The sequence below is a fragment of the Xiphophorus couchianus genome, chromosome 7 (assembly GCF_001444195.1).
Source record: "Xiphophorus couchianus chromosome 7, X_couchianus-1.0, whole genome shotgun sequence".
Classification (NCBI taxonomy): Eukaryota; Metazoa; Chordata; class Actinopteri; order Cyprinodontiformes; family Poeciliidae; genus Xiphophorus; species Xiphophorus couchianus.
The window spans coordinates 6,169,174-6,191,542 of NC_040234.1; the positions used below are offsets into that span (position 1 = coordinate 6,169,174).

Here is a 22,369-nt window from a genome sequence, read left to right on the forward strand (position 1 = left end):
CAAAATATATCAGAACAAAAGCTATCCAGATTTCCATTTCAGATCATAATTTCTCCACTTGTGTTTTTCATGTTTCTCCGAGAAACTTTAGATTTTTGGGAAAATGGCCCCCCGTATTTTCGCGGACGGCTGCCAAAGTTAGCTTTTATTGCACGTTTGTCCCTTTTCCCACTAAGGTCTTCGTTACTATTGAGCTCTGAACCCCATTAACACAACAAGACTGGCAGCTGCAGCTGCAGCTCAGACCCTTGACCTCTTTCCAGGGAATTACATCTGTGCGTGTGTTTGTGTGACTGTGTGAAAGGGGGGGCTACGTATGTGAGTTTGATTTATTTATTTATTTATTTTAAAAAGAAGAAGAAAGGGTGAATTATATAAGGGAGTTAGAAATCGAAAGACAAATAAACTGATTGACCTTTTCCTCCCCGTCTCTCTGTAAGCTTGACCCCGGCTCACTTTCTCAGACGCTCCTCCTCCGCTTTCTTCCAAACCGCAGAAACCACACAAAGCAGTGGGCAGCTAGGCCAGAGTCCAGCATTTTTAAACAAACAGCCATTGAACACAAATGAGGTCATGGATTCACCACCAGGCAAAGACCTCCAACTAGTCGGTGCCTCACCACAAAACACAGGGTTGGCGGGGGGCGGAGGGGTGGATGAAAGACGGGAAAACAAACTGGCCACCAGTAAATGTGAAGGCTGGGATTAGCATAAAGGAGGGGGGGGGTAAAAAAGACGGGCAGAGAGTTGTTGTGGAGACACAAGTGCTTTAACTGGATCTTCACGAGAAAAGAAACCTAGTTGACCAAAATCCCCAACTTGTTTCTCTTGCCTCATACCTGCTGGCTCCCAGTTAAAAGCCCGGAGTTTTGTTCCAGGGCTTCAGGGCTGGGATTTCCTCCCTCCGTCCACCAAGCAGCTGAGGCTCGCTAAGCTCTAACTAAAGCTCTTTGGCAGCCACTGGCCTGATTCAGCGCTCACTTACCAAAAAGAAAAGAAAAGAAAAGAGAAAAAAAACACCATGCATTGGGAGGACAAAGCCATTCTCTTCAGCATTCTGCTGGTCTACAGCTCATCACAGGTGCTGGGTAAGTCGTCTCTTTAGGCTAGAAACGTCCTCAGTGAGGCACTTTTTGGATTTCGTCTTGCGTTTGGGCATATTGCATGTCTGCAGGATTTAAATGGGAAAATACCAATGAGCTTTCTCAGCTTAGACATGTTGTACTTGCTTAAAAATGCCTAATGTTAGAAAACAGGCAGTCGGTGCCTGTTATGTAAATAGGTAGTCAAGTCTGCAGCCATGAAGAGTGCACCTCTTCTTTTAAATACGGTTTTATGTACTGTATTTCATACATGTCTGGTTTTTTTTTTTTTTTTTTTTTTTTAGTTTTCCCAAATGATTTAATTGTGACTTCTTCTTTATGCTGTATTAACAGTGGAGTTTGTTGCGTATGTGCTACACATACAAGCAAAATTAAATTACACATAACTGTGATAACTGAGATTTTTGTTTTACTGTCGGCTGCTCTGCAACAGCCCCTCTGCTCTGGACTCCCATACAGAGCTGTCAGCTGGCGGTATCGTTCAGCCGCTCCTGGTTAAAACTCTCAAAAGTTAGAGAGACAAATATGACTGAAATATTGGCTACCTTCGACAGGGGAAAAAAACTACGTTTATCAAAGCAATGTAGCCAGTTTTGCTCATTTTGAGTAATGAAACAACGAACTGTAGTTTGATTTTATTGTTGATGTGTCTCTTCCTATTGAGCAGTGAAAGTAAATAAAAGGTGTTGCGTGTCTTTTGCTTTAAGTATTTACTGATTGGAGAGTTTTTTGTTAGCGCTTCAGAGCCACAGCTAACAGCTAGCTCCTCGGGGCCTGGTTCAGAGCTGCTGTTGCTCCGCCTACAAGTTGGACTGAACCATTGTTCCAACAACGGTGGGGGTGGATCTAAAAATTCATCTTTATTTCTTTCTTTGATGAAAAGGCAGATTTATTTCATTCTTTGTTTCTTTTGCCTTTTCATATTGATATTATTTAAATACAAAGATTTCTTTTATGATTTCCTTGGATGGGGGGGGGGCACAATTCTAGACTTTTTCAAGATTGGGGGGGTCCAGACTCCCCCAGCGCCCCCCAGGATTTCCGCCCATGCATACAACTGGTGCTTGCTGGATTTATTTATTTATTTATTTTTATTTTTCTACCCATTATTTGAAATTAAAAAAAAAAAAAAAATCTGAGTTGGGTTGTGTACAAATCCTAGTAGATTCAGAAATATTCTGACCAGCATCCTGCGCCAAGAGCCACATTCAAAGTCAATGGGGTCAACAGGTGTACCTAATAGACTAGGCAGCAGAAGTATATCAAGAGCCCTAAAACTGAAAGATGGTCAGCTCTCTTTTCGCCGGAGAAAAATAAATTCAGCAATAAAAGCGTACTGGCTATAATTCTGTCACAGCCATGACACATTGCACCATTATCTGGTCCCTATGAAGTCTGTGGAAAGATGTAACAGACATAACAGAGAGATCTCACTGGTGCAAACTGGAGGAGAGGAGGCACAGCTGTGGTCGGAATTACAATCCGGTGTTGTGTCCGTACACGTGCTTGTTTCCCAGCATTTACACCAAAGCTGAATCCTAATCACGTTGAGTTCCTTGTTGCTCATTGTTTCTGCAAAAAATCTGCTCATTATCCAGGGAGGCTGTGGTTGATTTTTATTTGTCCCTCAGAACATGAACTGCTTAAAACCCTTAAATTTTACTTCAAAGAATTTACTCCCTCTTTGACACAGATGTCTTTCATGACCTACTTTTCACTGTAAAATGCATTACCTATTCTGTTGAAGAGACTTGGTAGAACTAGTAAATGCTAATTAAATGCAAATGCATTTGGTGGTGGTACAAATGTTGACATGGATACAAATAGATCCCACATGCTACTTGCAGTCAGACGCGTTTGCCAAGAAAACAAAACCGAAGACGTGGAAGAATAAACATTTTAAAAATGTAAAGATCCGATTCTTTACGTGGGAAGGAGCCCTGCTTCTGACTGAAACCAACAGAATGAATATAAGGTTATCCGGTCTGCAGTTAAATAAATCACTTAGTGGTTTGGGGGTTGATGGCCAAGAGGTGTGTGTTGGTGTTAGCACAAGGGCGACGTTGCCCATGGCGATCTCTGGGTTGGTGTGAGTTGATGGTCCGATACAAATGCAATGCATTTTTCTGCTTTGGCCTGTCAACGTTCATGCCAAATACAGTCTTGATTAATTATGTTTAATCACACATTTAGGACGCCGTCTAAGGATTTTATTCTCGTAGCTCAAAACTGCTATTTTTGTAGCATTTTTAAAAGGTCAAGACAGCTGGAAAGGAAGAAATGTAATTGGGAACTATGATAAATATTTTTTAAAACTTTAAATAAAATGTTACAAAGTATTTCAAATCAAACTAAATCAGGTGGGAAAATACATACGTTCGAGCAGTTCCTGTCAAATTTAGGCTTTTTCAGCAACAACGTATATAAATACTCGAAGTGGCTAAAGCAGCAAAGCATTTTTTTGTTTGTCCATCAAGCTTCAGGTGAGAGTCAGGAGGACGGTCAGTGTGCTGAGCTCAACAACACCAGATGGCAGGAGTACCGGCAGCAGAGGGTGGAAGTCCAGTATCTGCTGCTGACCAGGAAAAACCCGGACTGTGCGCAAAAGTTTGACCAGGACTCCGTCGGCAAGCCCACGTCTTACTTTAACACGTCCCGTCAGACGAAGGTCATCATCCATGGATTCAGGTGAGTCGAAGGTTCAGAAGGAAAAATATTTTCTGAGTTGGAAAACAGAACGACGTACAGTATGTGCAGTTTGGCTTAATGTGATCGTATGAATGGGTTTTTATTTTATGGCTGAAGAGCCGAAGGAAAATTTCCATTAAAGTTTTTATCTTATTTGATCTGTCTCAAGGATTAAAAGGATCTAAATATGAAGATGGTTATTATTTGCTCAAATCCCCACAACCACATGGTGCAGTAAAATGGTTAATCAGTTCCTTTTTATAACTCTAAAGGGCCAGTATTATCTGTTTTCCAGACACATAGTGCCATTTTATAGCACAATCAAGTAACTATGATACCTTCAGTTATAAAAATGCTCTACATCAAATGTGACTTAAAAGAAAATTTACTTCCTAATTTAACGCCTTGAATTTGGGCCACTGTCTCTTTAAGAAACTCAAACTCTGTCAGAAACTCCACCTCCAGGAAGTCATCACAACATGGCTCCTCTATTAACCCTCTAGCAACATTTTTTCACTGAGAAGTGGCTCCTGTATTGAGCTCAGCTGATGCTCAGTCCCACCAGGTGTTTGCTAATTGCTGCTGGCTAGTCTGAAGGAACTGAGTGGAGGAGTAGTGGGGGAGGGATGCTCTGTGAGGCGGGAGCTTTTAAACTGCAGCTCAGAGGAAGAGCTGCGCCTTGAGGGCGGGGCTAAGTCCACCCAGGTGTTTTGCAAAGCTCAACAGTTGCCATGGAGATTAAAGGATTTCTCAAATACGAATGAAAGAATCAAGGCAACACTCCGGGTATGTTTTTGATGAGGGAATAAAATCCAGAAAGTGGATTTTACATAGTATTGTCCTTTTAATTGAAATTAAGAAGAAGAAAATGGTTAAAAGCTTGGAAAACATCCAGAGGCTAAACCAAACTTTTGACCCACAAGGCTCATAAAAGCTGTGGTGACACACTTTTGAACGGCTGTCCTGTTCTTCGATTACAGCACTCAGGCAAAGAGGGAGACTGTTTATACATCTTCCCGCAGACTGACACAAAGGTTTCTTTGTGTTTATTTTTTGTATTTTTTTTAAACTCTTGTAAACATGGCAGAGAAACTAAAGTTCTCAAATCAACGGAACAAAACTTCTGACAAACTTAACACCGCTCAACTCACGCCCTTATCAAAGCAATCTGGCAAATCTAAGCCCACATTTTATTGATTTATTTATTCCTTTTATTTTTTTATGTAGTTTCTGCTTTCATGCACCGCGGTTGACCCGCTGCCTCGGTTCCAACAGCAACTCCACTCTTTTCCTTGTCTGTTTTTGCTGCTCCAAACCCGACTGAACTCCTCCCACCCCCACACCTCCCACACCGGCAGCGCCCTGGGAAGGAGGCCGTCCTGGGTTACGGACCTGGCCCAGGCCCTGCTCGAGGCTCAGGATGCCAACGTGGTGGTGGTGGACTGGATTTACGGCGCCTCCTTCGCCTACAACCTGGTGGTGGAGAACTACAAGGAGGTGGCCCTGCAGATCTCGGTTCTCGTCAACCAGCTACAGGTGAGAGGGATTACAGATGCTGGCGCTCGACGGATGAAAAGAAACGAAGCAGAGAATGTGGCCAGGTTTTTATTGTTTTTTTTTTTTTCTTCCCCCCACACAAATCAGTTTCAGAAATTCAAAGGCCTTCAAAGAATCTCGTATCGGCATAAAGTAATTCCAACCAGGTTTGGCTGACATGGTTTATAGTGCTGGTTTTTTAATGCTTGTCTCAACTTAAAGTCATCCATCCGTCTGTCCATCCATCTTTTGCAGTAGCTTATTAATAAAACACCAAATTCGAATCTTGAATTAGATACAACATACATTTGGCAATGTTTGGTCATGTTTTCCTGTAATGTAATTTATTTGTGTCGGACAGTGCACCTCAATCAACGTTACCCACAATTCATAGGAGTGTAAATATGCAGGAATTAGCACAATAGCTACATTTCCTCCTTGGTTCTAAGACAAGTCAGCAGAAGAAACAAAACGCCTCACTATGCAATGTTGTTCACAGGACGTAAGTCGGCACACGCAGTTCTATTAAAGGAACTATGTGTACTTTTAATAGAAAAAAATAACATTTGACAGAAGAAAACATTTACACAAGAAATAACTAACCAGAAACGGTGTAAAAATAGGTTCCAGGATCCTCTGCCATAAGCTGTGGAAGAAGTTTTGAACTGGTTTGCTTTCCACCAGTGCCTGAGGAATGCCTTTTCTGTTTCCATCTGTGCACATTTTGAAATACCGCATTAGAAAAGGCTCTAGGAAAGAGCAAAATTTAAAATAACTTCCTCAATTTTGCAAAAAAAAAAAAATTATTATTTTTTATTTTATTTTATTTTTTAGCATTTATGAGAAGGAGGTAATGCAAAGATGGGAACACATTTGCCGAATGCGTTCTGACGTAGCAATCTTTCCCAGCCAGTGTGCCTCACTACAGGCACAGAAATCTGAACATTTCAAAGTCCAAACCTCCAGCTCAGAGGGGAGGCGTCTCTTCATTGTACTGATATGTGTGGTCTGTGATAGTTTACGTAATTCCTTCAATATCTGGCTTTGCCAGTAGATGGAAAAATGCCTAATTTGCATTTTCCTTTCTTTTTTGTTTGTTTGTTTTTTGCAACATTTTAAAAGTTGGCTCAAAGTTCGCATGACAAGTCAAGTCAAGTCAACTTTATTAGGAGCAATTTGCTGCACAGACAGCAGCAAAGACTTCAAAACAATCGCACAGGGAAAATCAAAGATGAGTTCATATCAGCCTGTCGCGATAATTAATTAATTGCAGGATAAATTAAAACAAGCTCAATAATTTCCGCTTGCATGATTTATCGTTTTTCTCTTTCTACAAACAGCTGCATGATAAAAGTCTTCAGTCTCTAGCTTTAGTCTCAACTAGTCCCTTTTCTTGACGAACAACTTTGTTTACAGAATGTAAAGTTTATTGAAATTTGAGAATGTGGTCTCAAAAACAACAATGTTATCGCTTATCGCGATACATTCTGGAGGGAATTTGTCGTCCAGGGGAGTCGGTTATCGTGACGGGCATACGTCCATATGAGTCCTGACTGTGTGGACCTGGACTTGACCAGACTTGACAGCAGCAGGGATAAAAAAATTTTTTTCAGCCTGTTGGTTTTACAGCGCAGCGTTCTGTATCTCCGTCCAGACAGGGAAATTCTGCCCACAGAGGAAAACTGGGATAAGCTGAAAATGACCCAACTGGATAGAAACACAGCCTGTGTCATATGGAAATGACAACAAGTTATAAAAAAAAAGAAAAAGTGAGATAACTTGTACTCCTTCTGTTTTTTGCCCTTGACACAATTACGCCCTGGGCAGTGAGCCATACCGCTGATACCAAAAATTGCCACTGATGGCTTGTGTGAAAAAAAAAAAAAACACACACACGCATGCCTTTAAGTAAAAGCTCTGACTTCTGCCTCCTTTTCTTGCTATGCCTCGTGGAGCTACTGCCAGATCTCCAACTAAGGCAGGCTGCCTCGGCCAAATATCTCAGATTTTCTGGGTAAATTCTGTGGCACGAGTCCTAATTCAGAGATATCACATCTAAATACTGTACACTTCTCTGCTTACAACGTCATGCAGATGCTATGCCATGAATCATATAGAAGGTACATCGACTAATGAGGTTGTAAAGGGGTTGAATGGAATCAAGCTCAAGGGTGCGAATACTTTTGCGCCGCTCCGAGGAAGAGCTTTTGTTTTACACACACACACACACACACACACACAAAAACATGACCGTGAGAAGAGAAGCGAGGAGATTTGCATAGGTAGAGATAGTGGAAGCGAGTCTCCTGAGTTCACTCCTTGCAGCAGCCAAAACAAGAATCCGGCTGGAGCCAAAGCGCGTCGGCAGCCAGAGATTTCCAGGAAAGTAAATCCGAGTAGTATGGGAGTCAGGCTGACCTTCCCAGCTCCACAGAGTGATGCAAACATGACCTTGAGTGCCTGCCTTCCCTTTCCCCGGCTGTGTTTTAAACGCTCACAGCAAAGGCTATCAATAATACCGGAGAGAGCGGCTCAACATATTTACTACCAAATTTAAGTACCAAAGCAGGCGCACGTGTTATTGTTTTAAGACATTCCTGCGATTTTTGATTGTGTGTCGCTGGTTTGTCGTAAATAATGCAAGACAGATGGAAAAAAAAAAAAGAGAGGAGGGAATTTTATTTTGTCAAGTTTATCATGTTTTCTTTGAAATTCTGCAAAACAGTCATAACCTTTTAGATGGGGTTTAAACTTTATGGCTTTGTAAGTAAAAAACTTTTATGAAGCAAACGGAAGAAGATGAAGGCCACTAACCAAAGAAAGAAGAAATCTGACTTTAAACTCAGCTTTCTAATTCTGTGTACATCTATGTCAAAATCTAAGTAAATAACCAAACATGCTTTGATGCATGTCAATTATGGTGTTAGCAAAAACGTCACAACTCAAATATTCTCCTCCTTATTGGACCTGCATTTTATTCATACTTAAAGCGTTTGATAGATCTGAGTTTTAAGACTTGGTTTGGCTGATGGTGCATAAATAATTTAAACAATTCTGGGTCTGAGAAAAAAAAGTCAGAAATTTGAGATTGGAGTCGGAGTCCTACAGCGTCGAATTCAGGCCATTGTAGGCAGGAAAAAGGAGAATAGTAGGAAGCATTTTTCTGGAAAAATCAAGGAAATTTCTGAGTTTGAAAAGTTGGAACATTTTCTAGAAAAAGCACTGACATTTTTAAATTAATCTAAGAAGTTTTTGAGAAAAAATGTGGGAATTTCTGAGTTAGAAAAGTGGAAATTTTGCTAGGAATAAAAAAAGTGCACATTTCCAGAAAATGTCCAAAAGACAAAAATGTTCAACTTTTAAACCAGTAATTTCCACGTTTTTTTTCCTCTAAAATTTCTGAGACCAATCTCATAATGTCAGTGTCTTTCTAGCAATTTTTTATTTTTGAAACTCAGAAATTTCCTTTTTTTTTTTTTTTCTATAAAATTTCTGGGCTTCATCTCAATTTCTGAGTTTTTTGATAGAAATTTTCTCCTTTTTTTTTCTATCTACAATGACAGTAACACGCCGTCATAGAATTCTGAGGAAAAAGGCCAGAATATTTTCCTCTTTTTTAAATTATTTTTTTTCAGTGGCTATAATCCTCTTCCGTAGCTTATAGTGATAACTTGGCAGTAAAAATCTTGTTTTCAGCAGAGACACGGCTGCAGACTGGAATCCTTCCACTTGATCGGGGTCAGTCTCGGAGCCCATGTGGCCGGCTTCGTGGGGACGGTGTTCGAGGGGAAGATCGGAAGAATCACAGGTGAATCCGCAGGGCCCACTCCTGACTGATGAGCTCAGGAAGTGACCAGTCTGCAGTTCTTCTCCTCTGATTCATAAAAACCACGGAGAAGCAACCTGCAGAGCTGCTGTTTGGAGTGTCTGGTGTCCTCCAGCTGCCTCCACAGTCAGAGTCTCACTTTCAGCCTGGGGATGACATTAGGAGATTAGCAGAGCTCTTCAGATGATCTACGCAGCCCACAGCACAATGCGCCGCTGTTGACCTGAGCATGAGAGGCCCTGCTCGCTGTCTGGGGAGGATTTGCTTCAGTTTGAATGTTTCAGAGGCATCACTGAAAATATTTATGCTGGGATAAAAAAAAAAGGTGACAATGTCATAAAAAATTAGCACTTAAAGTTGAAATGTGTTCTGTATGTTGGCTGTAAAAAGATTAATCTCAGACATTGTAGGAGAAAAAAAAAAACAAGGAAATGTTGGAGCGCCAAAAGTTGAATATTTGCAATAAAAAATGCAGAAATTTTTATACATCTCAGAAAATAAAAAAAAAAGAAATTTTGTATCTCCAAAAGTCAAAAAGTTGCAAGGAAAAACTCCTACATTTTGAGATTAATCCCAGAAATTTTCTAAAAATAAAAAAAAAACAAAAAACAAGAACATTTCAGAGTTCGAAAAATTGACAATTTGCAATAAAAAAATGCAGAAATTTTGAGATACATCTCAGGAAACAAAACAAAAGACATTTTGTATCTCCAAAAGTCAAAATGTTGCAAGGAAAAGCTCCAACAAAAGAGGACATTTCTGAGCTCCAAAAGTTGAAAATTTCAGAGAAAAAACTCAGACATTTTGAGATCAATCTCAGAAATTCTCCAGGAAAAAAACATGGAAATTTTGGATCACCAAAAGTTGAAGATTTTCAAGAAAAAGTCTCAGAAATGTTTAATTAAATCTCAGAAAATTTCTAGAAAAATCAAGAGAATTTCAGATCTCAATATGTCAAACATTTTCATCTTCCGAAGCTCAGAAAATTAATCTCTAAATTTTGGAGTTTTTTGGCAAAAATGTACTCCTTTTTTTGTATGTTCTACTTACAATTGTTCCGCTTCAAAATCAGAAATGCTCGTTAAAATTAAATTTTGGGGAAAAAAAAAAAATTCTTTCAAAATTCAAAACACTTTCCTCTGGATCATTTCATGAGGATCCAGCCTTTATGTTTAAAAGCAGGTTTTATCTGAGTTATCATGGTTAATTTAGCTGTAAAAGGCAGATAGAAAAGTTTCAAAATTTTTTAATTCCCATTAAAGACGTGTTAGAGCCTCAGCATAGCATATTGCTAATATGATAACAAAAAAAGTTGAAATCACTGATTGAAGGTTGGAGGTTTTGAAACCTCTCCTCCCATCCTCCTCATTGTTTGTGCTGGAAAGATAAACTTCTTCCAGTTGTTTTAGACATTTTTAATTGTTGCTATGACTACTGATACACGTTTAGACAAGTAGCTGTTTCCTTGTAGGCGTTTCCTGCTTGATGCCTGACTTTATTTCTATGTCTTTCCTGTTATTAAAGTTGCTCAGAGAAATGAGACTTGACATCATGCCATATTTATACCGAGGTGAAATGGAGTCATACATTTATAACATAAAAGTTTCCCAGCACTCAGAAGTAGCGTGAGCTGTGAAAGCAACATCACTGACCAAAACACAGGCAGCTTGTGCTTGAACTCTCTCGTGTTGCTGACTTCAAACCAACCAAAGACTCTTCTAGTCTAGAGCAAATTAAGAGACTCATCATCAGTTATAACAGTAACAGAGGGTTGGTGTCAATATGGCTGAAAAACATATCATGATATAAGCGTTTCATATCGGTCGATATCGATGATTATTGATTCATTTCTTTGTTTTAAATACTTGAAGCGCAGCCAAACTGGTATCATGACCTTTCCTGTTTCATCCACAGTTTCTACTTCACACGATTTTTGTTTTTTATTATTTTCAAGCGGTTATGAGTCACGGTGGCGAACCCTGAAACTGTTGCTGCGCTAAGTGACTGAATAGGTTGTTGCTAGGTAACCAAAGAGTGAGTGAGTTGCTAGGTAACCAGAAAGCGAGTGAGTTAGTTGACGCGACCAACCTGGGTGAGAGATTGAGCAGCTAAAGACTTTCCTCCGCCTACAGCCCCCAGAATGCCGTGCGGTTCCAGATGGGAGTTCAGTGAATATTCTTTTTATTGAACATTGAATATTCTATCAGATGTATTTTCTATTGGCATAGAAATGCATGTATAGTTGCATGTGTCGCGCTACATCTTGTTATGGATTTATTGTTCAACTTGTTGCTTGGCAGGAAGTTGCTCTTCTACACACAGTCTAACGAGTTTGGGTTGCTTTATTCTGTTACTAAATAAAGTACTTTTATATTTGATTGTAAACTTGGATGGTCTGAAACATTTGGGTGTGACCAAAAAGTGGAAACAGAACATTTTTGTTCCTGTTTTCCTCATAACTGAATGAATGCATTAGAAGTCGGGCTTTAAGTGCTCCAGTTCTTGTCATCAGAACTATTGCCTTCATTTATGGAGAAAGACCTTCACTGCATCTAAAACTTCTCAATCTCTCAGATATAAGAGCTCAGCGGTCAGCCATGTGCAGGAACAAATTCCGGACGTTCCCGACTGTTTTTTGTCCCTCTGGTCCCACAGGTCTCGACCCAGCCGGCCCCATGTTTAAGGGGGCCGACACCTACGACCGGCTGGACCCCACCGACGCTGTGTTTGTGGACGCCATCCACACCGACTCTGATCGTGAGTCCACCTTCCACTCGCGTTTCCTTACTGTTGGATCGGGATGCAACGAACCTTCGTCCGAAGACTTAAACTACGCGCTTCATATGTAAAACCTCCTGATTCCTCTTACGTTTAATGTCTCTCTGAATGCCATAATTTAGTTTGGTTTATTACCTTAGCTCTCCATGAGAAATTTTGCTGGAAGGAAGACATGGAAACTATAACGTCTTAAGTATTTGTTTCAGTCTTTTCTGCTTCTTCCCAAGTAAAAAATCTCGCCAGTATTTCTCTCCCCCCCCCCCCTCTCTCTCTCTCTCTCTTTTTTTTTTTTTTTTATTGCCAGATTTTGGCATCTCCATTCCTGTCGGTCATGTGGACTTCTTCCTGAACGGTGGGATGGACCAGACTGGATGTGCTCGTTCCAGATTTGCCTCAAGTGGGTTTTTGAAAAGCCCTTTTTGTTAACTCTGATTTTTCATCAGTATGTTGTAGTAAAAGTCAACAGCCTCTCACCTGAGGGGGGAGATTTTATTTACATTTTTTTTCCTCCCCTCTCATTTTGATCTAGTGTATGTCAAAATCCGGCTCCTGTGTGTTGTCAGTTTTCCTACTATTTCCAGTGTACGGCTATGTGATTTGTGACCACATGAGGGCGCTGCACGTCTACATGAGCGCGCTTAACGGCACGTGCCAGCTGATGGGGATCCCGTGCGCCTCTTATGAGGACTTCCTGAAGGGAAGCTGCGTGGACTGCGGGGTCTTCAAGGGCAGATGTCCAGCTATAGGTAAGGACTCTCCTCAGTCTCTCACAGTTGGTCGTATTAGAAAGCATAAAAGTAAAAAATAAAATGCAGAAACCCATCTTAGATGCTTTCAATTTGTAGCACATTTCAGCAACAAGACGGTTCGAAGTGCTTTACATCATAAAACATCACACAGTCACCAATTATGTAACAAGGAATAAACATTATATTTTATCAAATACCATAATCAAAATCATCATTACTCATCAAATATGTTGATCAATGTCCCGGTTACTTCTAATAAAAACAAGTGCCTTGATTTAAAGAAAATCAGTGTTTCAGCTGTTTTGCAGTTTGCTGGATGTTTGAGATGTATAAAAACGTAATGCTGCTTCTCCATGTTTAGTTCTGGTTCCTGCTGGGAACTTTAGTCATTCAATCCTGGAAACGTTCTTCAGGTGACAGAAGGCCGACTTTGTAACTGTCTTTATGTCTCTCTGAAGGTTCAGGTCAGAGTTCATCACTACTCCCAGGTTTCAGGCCTGATTTGTGTAACTGTAATAACTGAAGCTGTGCGTTGACTCTAGATCGCTCCTCTTTAGGTCCAAAGATAATAACTTCAGTTTTGTTTTTGTTCAGCTGGTGACAGTTGTGGCAAATAAACACATTGATCTGTTCTGGGAATCTGTGCAGTGATTGGATGGATCCACAGTCACACAGTGACATTGTAATGAAGAGCTGTGTATCATCATATCTTAACTAATGTTATTTCTTGTTATGACCTGAGATGGAGAGAGCATGTAGATGTTAAATGGAAGGGGTCCCAGGATTGAACCTTGGGGCATCCCGCATGTGACTTCTGTCCGCTCCTACTGAGCATGCTATGTTTAAATCGTTGGATGCACTTTTATATTTATGCATTATGACACTTTTAACCCCAACTCTCATTCTGCCAGTGTTTCATCTCTGCTCTTTATGCTATTTTATTTTGAAGAACACAGATGTATGTGATTACCAGGGCCGGATTTACAAAGATGTGAGCCCTCGGGCTGGAGCCAGTTATGGTGCCATATCCACTACAGAATAATTCTTCTAGTAATGCAAATTACAATACATTAATATGTTGTTTTATACATAAATGGATCCATGGTAGGTTCAATTTATGTATAAATAGCCCCATTTCATTCCACCAAAAATTTAAATGTTCAAATATTTGAATAGTGCTTTTTCATAAAAGTCACAACATTTTGTTACAATTCATATAAGTTAAGTCCGCGGGCAGAAAATCATAACATCTTGTGTCTTCTTCCTGCTCGTTTTTGAACAGATAATGTAAAATTGCATGTCAACTGGGCATGATAATGTGTTTTCATTTTTATTATTTTTCTTCTTTCTTGCTTTTACTTTTGTCTGTTTGAAATAAATAAAAAATAAATAAAGTACAATCCAAAAGAGGCATTTATTAAAAAGAAAAAAAAGCATAGTAATAAAAATGTTTATGCCCCCATTAAGCTGAAGCCCTGGGCTACTGCCCCACAAGCCCTTTGTAAAGTCTGATGACTTTATCAACACTATTAGTTTCTGTAAATAAATTTAATTTGCAACCTTGATCAGAACTGTTGGTCTTGAGGTTTTTACCCAGAAGTTACACACTACATGTACAATCACAACACCGAAATGGAAAACCGTACGGCCTGTTTGAGGAATATTGTAATTTATGTCATAAAATAATAGCAACAACTAAGTATATCCTTTAACACCAGCAGATTCGGTCTGTCGATCTGGTTTTACCACATTGCAGTTTCCTTCAGCACCTTTTTTTTTGTTTTTTTGTAACTTTCCAACTCAGTTGCACATTCCTTTGGCCTGGAGTACATTATTTTTTATAACGTCACAATATTTATGTTGAAATTGTGCCCTTACTGTAAAATATCTTAATGTTTTATTCTGTTTTTATAAATATTTTATGTTCAATGTTTGCTGTGATCGTCTGCCATTTTGCAGCACAGAAATTTCCCCATTTTCTGATAAGGAATTATCAATCAATCAACCAATCAATCAAATTTTATTTTATTTGTATAGCACATTTCAGCAACAAGGCATTTCAAAGTGCTTTACATCATATCAAACACAGAAACACAAAGCAACATAGAATAAACAATCAAAACACGACATTAAGTCAGGTTCCATCAATAAATTTGTAATTGATTACGTTTCAAATACAATCCTAAACAGGTGGGTTTTTAGTCGAGTTTGCATCCATAGAAGGTTTACCTGTTACACTCCTACTGTGTTATATGGAACAAAATACCTGTTGCTATTTTTATTCCCGCTCACGCTCACAATCACACAGTTTAAAACGATGTAGACGCATTTTAATGGGCTTCTGGCACAAGGCTCACATCTTTCACTGAATTTCGAGCAGGGACTCCGCCGTCCCTCACGGATTTTTGTGCAATTCTATGGTACCTGTTAGTGTCTAGAATTTACAGGGTTTGTTACGTTTCTATTCTCTATTCTGTTATTTTTCTGAATTATGTCCAACTATATAGTAAGTAGTGCTGGTGGTGTGTGTTTCAGGTTTACAGGAAAAGAGCGGGATAGCCATGTCACCCATTCCCGAACAGCAGAAGGTCTTCCTCCTCACGACTTCTTCGGCACCGTTTTGTGGTACGTTCAGAACTTTTCCAAACATTCTGCAGCTCTTCAGTCAACCAGATGAAATGTGTGATGAAATGAAATCGAACTTTTCTCATCTAGCGCATCATATTCTGCTCACGCTGGAAGTTTCCCCCTTGGATAAGAGTGCAGAGGTGGAGGTGACGCTGACGAATTGGAGCCAGGGAACGGAGCACCGCTTCAGACTGTAGGTGCAACCTAACTATCCTTCAATTCAGATCATCAGAGGCTCATATCACTTATGGACGTTATTGTGGCCCAGAGGTTTAATCTTTCTTCTTTCTGACTCTTTTGGTGAATTACAGATTTCTTTTGTTTTTCCTTTGTGTCAAAAATATCAATGTGTAGGCCTGTGGCGCCCAAACTTTCTGCCACATTGGCCAAAATTAACAAAATGAAAACACTGGAAGGGAACAAAAATGTTACTTTTTCTTTCAATAGAAAATTTTCAAAAATATTTTGTCGGGTTTTTTTTTTTCCTACATACTCACCAAGAACTGTCCAATATTTTTTATAAAATGAACAAGGTAGTCAAATATGTGGAGAAATGGGTCGCAAAGTGAAAAAAACCACTCGAAACATCCATCCATCCATCCATTTTCTGTGCACCCTTGTCCCTAATGGGGTCGGGAGGGTTGCTGGTGCCTATCTCCAGCTACGTTCCAGGCGAGAGGCGGGGTACACCCTGGACAGGTCGCCAGTCTGTCGCAGGGCAACACAAAGACATACAGGACAAACAACCATTCACACACACACCTAGGGAGAATTTAGATAGACCAATTAACCTAACAGTCATGTTTTTGGACTGTGGGAGGAAGCCGGAGTACCCGGAGAGAACCCACGCATGCACAGGGAGAACATGCAAACTCCATGCAGAAAGACCCCGGCCGGGAATCGAACCCAGGACCTTCTTGCTGCAAGGCAACAGTGCTACCAACTGCGCCACTGTGCAGCCCCACTCGAAACATAAAAAGGGAAAATACAAGAAGAGCAGAATGTGGGTCAGTCTTAAAAAAAAACATACTTGATGTATTCAGTTCACTTTAAAAAGGCGGTGTTATGAAAAATTGACTTTTAAAAACTGGTAAAAAACATTGTTAAATGGTTAACAGAGGATCCATGTAATGATGACTTCCTGAAGGCGGAGTGTCAGAGAGACCAGGAGCTTCTTAAAGAGACAGAGGCCCAATTCAAGGTGTTAAATTACAAGCTCAAAAGCTTTTAAGTTATGTTTAAAATATATATACAGCATTTTTATAACAACTGAAGGTACTTGATTATGCTACAAAATGATACTATATCCCTGGAAAATACATGATGAATGTGTGCATCAAAGTCTGCTACTGAGTAAAAGCTCCTCCATGTATATATTTCTACTTACGATGAAACTAGGATGAAAGAAAAACAAAGTTAAAAGTTAATAAAAGGCACATCTTAAGTTACTTTTTTCCTTTTTAAGAAGATTTTAATGTGCCATAAAAAAAAAGTGTCCTTATACATCAACCACACATGAGATTTAAGACACCCTTCATCCTACTAGACGCTCAATATTCCAAACAAGGACGCATTGTTAGAATCGTCCACACGTCACAGATGTATCTTCATTTGAAACGTTACACATTCTGTCTCCTTTCTTTATGATTGGACCAAAGTGAATCCCGTTCACGGATAAGCTAGCATAAAAAGTCCTCAAAGTTGCTGTAGCGATTACTAAAAAACCGATTCAGTTTTCACTTTGAGAGAATCTAAATGTGTGGAACTGAAATATTTTTCCAGCTTTGATCGATTTTCTTTTTCCTGAGTCAGTGTTTGCTGCAGCCTCAGATTAGGCTGTTGGTTTATTAGCGCTAACCCGGTGAGATTATCACTCTGCTGTGGACGCCTTTCATCTTGCAGACGCTAATCCCTTTAATTCAGATGCTCAGTCTATAAACGCCCTCCCCCCTCTCTCCGAGATTCCAGCTGTTCCGCTTGGAGGACAGAACCTCTGGGAACCAGCATCCAAGTCGCTGATGTCTCGTTTCCCTCCTGTTAGCATTTCCTGAAGCTCCTGACTTGTATCCACACCACTTTCATTCTTCAGGCAAATATAACAACAAGCAGGCCCACCTGTGTTCCCTCTAAAAACTGAGCGTAACACCTCAGGTACCACAAATAACGCAAACATAAAGAAACACGTTTGGTTTTTTTTAGACTGATGCACGCTGGAACAAAACTGATCCCTACGCCCCTTGTGCTTGCAGTTAAATCTAAACACATTAATTTAGGATAAAGTAGTCCAAATATCAGTGTGACTTTTTTTTCCCCAAAGATTCCCCCTTTATTTAGCCTTGGGTGATGGATAGTAATGCAGCTGCCTTACCAATGTGCTCGTAAGCAAATTCTTTGCATGCATTTCCGCCCTGAAGGGTGAGCTTCTATTCTGAGCCCAGAGGTGCTCAGCTCCGGCCAGGTGCAGCAAACCGAGGCAGGAACGCTGAGAAAGCACAAGCAGCTCAGAACGAGTTCACTGGAGTTCACCGGGATTTTCTTTTTCCACTTTTCGGCTTTTCTTTTAACACAAGAGACAAAGCTCGGGATCTTAAGATGTCTGTAGTGGGTGGCCGATTGTAAATTGTGGGATTTGTTAGGTTTCTTTTAATATTTTGGGCACAGAAAATGCAATTTGTGTACAAAAAAAAGCCATACATGCATGGAAAAGAATAAGTGACAACATGCCTGAAAAACAATTAGAATTTTAACGTTCAGTTAAAGTTGATGATGATGATGACAATGATGATGAAGAAACCGGTTGTATATTGTAATATTGTGCCTTATATTAGAGTAGAAAGTGTCCTATTTGAAGGATGTGCTGCCTGGTTGTGAGGTTTTGTTTAAAGGGGATAAGCAGCTATAACTTTAACTTGTAACTTTTATTTAAAACATTTTTTTTTTCTTTTACATATTTATTGAAATTGTCACAATCTGGTGATTATCTGGTATAAGAAAGATAATCTGTGAAAATATTGAGCTCCTCTGTCTCCTCCCATTGTGAGGAGACAGAGGAGCTCTGTCTCCTCACATTTAGCAGCGCATGCATGAGATTGATTGACAGCGCCAAGACCCGCCTCCTGGCTCTGGTTGGTTGTTTGTGGTGCATTTCTTCAGACAGCAGTAGCAGCTCAGGGAGGAGGTGGAGGAGATTGATCTTTTCGCAGATTATCTGTCTAATATTATACCGTCATGACATGGTGACAGTTTCAACAAACATGTAAAAAACATATTCTGTATAAAAGTTACATCCTGCAGCTTTAAGTTGGTCATACGTTTTATTTTTAAAGAGACAGTCTAGAACTCAAGCGTGTCACCGTTTGGTGTGTCGTACCATTTTAGAGCTTTCTTGGCACATTAAGATTGGATAAGAAAGCATATTAAGAACGGTGCCTTGCTATTTTGTTGTCTCCGTTCAGCATAAATCCTCATTAGTTGGTTCCAGAGGCTAAAGCTGCCTTAGCACGTTAACCGTTAGTGTGCTAAACCCTCTACAGACAAAATGGCTCCGATTCCCAAAAATGATCCAAAGTAGTTTTTCCAAACACTGATTTATGAAGCTTCTAACTGTTGTCATGTTTTCAGTGGGAGGTTGTTTTACGAAGATGTTGATGATTATTTGCATGTGAATTAGAGGTACGATGCAGAGTCCCAATGACAGGTCAACTCAAACTGAAAAATGGATCAGTTCACAGTAATGATCTAAAAGAAGAGTGTAAAATTCAATAAAGCTGTTAAGTTTAAATTATGTAAATTATTTTCTTTTAAGTAAAAACATTACATAAGTCACTGTGAACAGAACACCCTTAACATTACGCTTTCATAATGTGTTTCCTCTTATGAAGGAAATGGTGATGGTGGTGCAACGCCCCCTACCTCCATTTCCCATGTTTGCAATCATCAGCTTCTCTGTCAATAAGCACCCAATACAAACGTAATGGTTTCATAGTTCATAAAATAATGTTTTTAATTACTGCTGTGACTCTTTTAGGAGTTGTTTCAAGAACCTAAATCTTCTTAAAACGAGGTCTTTACCCTCTTGGTCTAACGTTTGACTTCAGCCTGCAGTTCATCTGAATTTGGTGCTGAAGCTACTCGAGGTGGGGCTGCCCGCTTCACTGTGCCACTGGATCAGAGACTTCCTCACCAACAGGCCTCAGGTGGTGAGAATAAGTGGCTCAACATCGTCCCCACTGGTCCTCAACACAGGCACGCCGCAGGGCTGTGTGCTCAGCCCAGCTCTCTTCACCCTGTTTACACACGACTGCGTGGCCATCCACCCCACCAACACAGTCGTGAAGTACGCGGACGACACAACAGTAGTGGGTCTCATTTCAGACAACAACGAGACCCACTACAGAGAGGAGATTCTGCAGCTCACTCAGTGGTGTTCAGCCAACAACTTGGTGCTGAACACAGGGAAGACCAAGGAGGTCATTGTGGATTACAGAAGGTCCAGGAGGACGGCTCACACTCCCCTTCTCATAGATGGAGAAGTGGTGGAATGTGTGGACAACATCAAGTTCCTGGGCCTCCACATCACGTCTGACCTCTCCTGGAACACAAACACCTCCCACCTGGTGAAGAAAGCACAACAAAGGCTCTTCTTCCTCAGGAAACTGAGACGGGCTGGACTTTCCTCACGGCTGCTCGTGAACTTTTACAGGGCGATGATCGAGAGCATCCTCTGCCTCAACATGACTGTGTGGTATGGTAGCTGCACAGCACTGGAGAGGAAACAACTGACACGGGTGGTGAGAACAGCACAAGGCATTGTGGGATGCCCCCTCCCAGACCTGGACTCCATTTACACAGACCGGGTCAAGAAGAGAGCTGGATCCATAGCGATGGATTCCAGCCACCCGGGCCACAGACTGTTTGTGCCGCTGCCATCAGGCAAGCGGTACAGGAATATACGGACTACAACAAATAGACTGAGAAACAGTTTCTTCCCCACAGCCGTCAGAGCCATTACTCCCTGCCGCCCCCCCCTCCCACACATATCATAACCTCGCAGTCACACATACATATCCCCCACCCCCACACAGCCATATTGTTCTGCACTTTGCACTGTCACATTATCTGTACTTTGCCATAATTGGACCTGCTGCTACTTCTTTGGTGTGGTTGAGTGCCTTTAGTTAATTTAGTTGTATATATTGTTATTATTATTATTGTGTGTTTGCTTATTTATATTGTATATATTTGACCTTTTGCACGGGAGCTGCAATGGAAATTTCGTTGAATTCTGTTCAATGACAATAAATGCTATCTATCTATCTATCTTTATGCAAAGTAAAGACACACAAGCAACGATGTCTATGATTGTTCAAAAGCTTTTTAACAATGACGTTTAGTGGCGTTATTTTCACACTCTGCGTTTCCTGCAGTAAGCCTGGAACGACGGTGTACAGGAGGGTGTTGGCTCACCCTGCGGCCCTGTGCCAGATCGACTCCATCAGGCTGAAAAACACGGGCGCTCGCCTCTACAGGCAGGGAGACGTCCACGTCAAGTCTGTGTGCGTCTCGGAGCTGCCGCTCCACAGGTTGGTGCGCGTTCAGCAAGCTGGCTTTTTAGCTTTCTCTGCCGTCCCATGAACAGAGACAATGTACGGCTCTTTGTACTGACTGTAGGTTATTCTAATAATGAAGGTCACACACTTTTAGTAGATTGTTTGTCATTCCAAGTTCTGCAGAGCAAACATAAAATGCTGTCATTAATTTTTGTCTTTTCTAGTTCAAATATTTTAGTAGACTTAAAACAAAGGAAAAACTAACTTGCAAGTAATTTTTCAGCAAGAAACATGGGCTTGTTTTAAGGGAATAAGTCCCTAATATTGATGAAAAAGTACAAGTACACTGTCAGATTATTTCACTTAGAACATGGAAAAAATGTCTTGTTATAAGTGAAATAATCTGCCAGCGGAACTAGTCATTTTTAAAATGATTATTAAGGGATTATTGATGAAAACAAGCTCCTGTGTCTTGCTGAAAAGTGAATCAGAAGCTAGTTTTGTCTTATTTCAGGTATATTCGCACAAGAAACTAAACCAAAAATACTTGATTTTGTGTTTTTGCAGTGTGTGACTAAAACTGAGAGGACTCTGATGGGTGTTTTAAACGTCAATATACATAATTGCATCCAACCTGTTGGGGGAAATGTGGAGATGCTCCAAATATGTTAAATATTTGTCAATGAAATAAGAAGAGATGCATTTAAGATGGATTTAAGAACAGAATATGGCAATTGTCCAGGGCGCCACTCCATCAAAGGGTGGCAAAAAGTTATCATTTGTGCTTATGAGTTTTTTTTATGGCTTTTTTTGTGCCTGTTTAGTCAATAGAAAGAGGGTGTACTTATTTTCACTGGTGAATAGAGAGAGGCTCACATCCAGCAGTATTAATGTAAAATTCTCCATGTTTCCCATTTGAATAATTTCTGACCTGGTTTAGCAGAGCGAGAAAATTCTTTTTACAGGTGTTAATCTGCAAACATTTTCAGTAATGTTTTTCAGATTGTGGTTTTTTTTAAAAATTTATTTATTTTTCCTGCCAGGCACGAGGCGCCGCTGTGTGTGAACGACATCGACATCAGGCGGGGCGTTCCCTGGTCGCACGACTTCGTGCAGGTGTGTGGCACTTCGTGACGGGCGAGTCCACGCCGAGGACAGCGAATAGAAAAAACAGTGGAGCTACATCAAAAATTAGACATAGGCGTGTTACCATGGAGGCCGTTTTGCATCGTCGTCGTCTTGTTTGGGTCAGAGAAAAAAGCCAGTGAGTTTTGAGGTAATGAAACATTTTGGTAACTTAGATACTTAATCCATCTGATTTTCCATCAACGTGACCTAAACTGTGGCCTGTTGGGTTTTGTTTTCATTTCATTTCTGAATGAAACGATTTTCGGAGCCGAGTTGTGTCTCCGAAAAATGTTTACAAGAGGAAACTTATTGAATAACTTTTATTCTCTTAGATCCACCTTCAATAATAAACAAAGCATCACTGTCTTTCTTTTTTTTTTTAGTT

General features: G+C 40.3%; 1 protein-coding gene across 4 annotated transcripts; it reads left to right on the plus strand.

Annotated features, from left to right (window-relative positions):
• The first annotated feature begins 660 nt into the window (after nucleotides 1-660).
• On the plus strand, nucleotides 661-22,350 carry pla1a (phospholipase A1 member A). 4 transcript variants are annotated; one of them, XM_028022728.1, is made up of 11 exons: nucleotides 661-1,087; nucleotides 3,580-3,790; nucleotides 5,149-5,326; nucleotides 9,026-9,134; nucleotides 11,808-11,909; nucleotides 12,235-12,327; nucleotides 12,494-12,676; nucleotides 15,215-15,304; nucleotides 15,395-15,500; nucleotides 20,734-20,889; nucleotides 21,900-22,350. In XM_028022728.1, exons 1-11 carry the CDS (start codon nucleotides 1,021-1,023, stop codon nucleotides 21,988-21,990), a joined length of 1,386 nt encoding a protein of 461 aa, XP_027878529.1. In that variant the 5' UTR covers nucleotides 661-1,020; the 3' UTR covers nucleotides 21,991-22,350. The 4 variants fall into 4 exon arrangements, with proteins under 4 accessions (XP_027878529.1, XP_027878531.1, XP_027878528.1 ...); XM_028022730.1 differs by having other exon boundaries at nucleotides 662-1,087; nucleotides 12,512-12,676; XM_028022727.1 differs by having other exon boundaries at nucleotides 663-1,087; nucleotides 9,023-9,134.
• The last annotated feature ends 19 nt before the right edge of the window (nucleotides 22,351-22,369 follow it).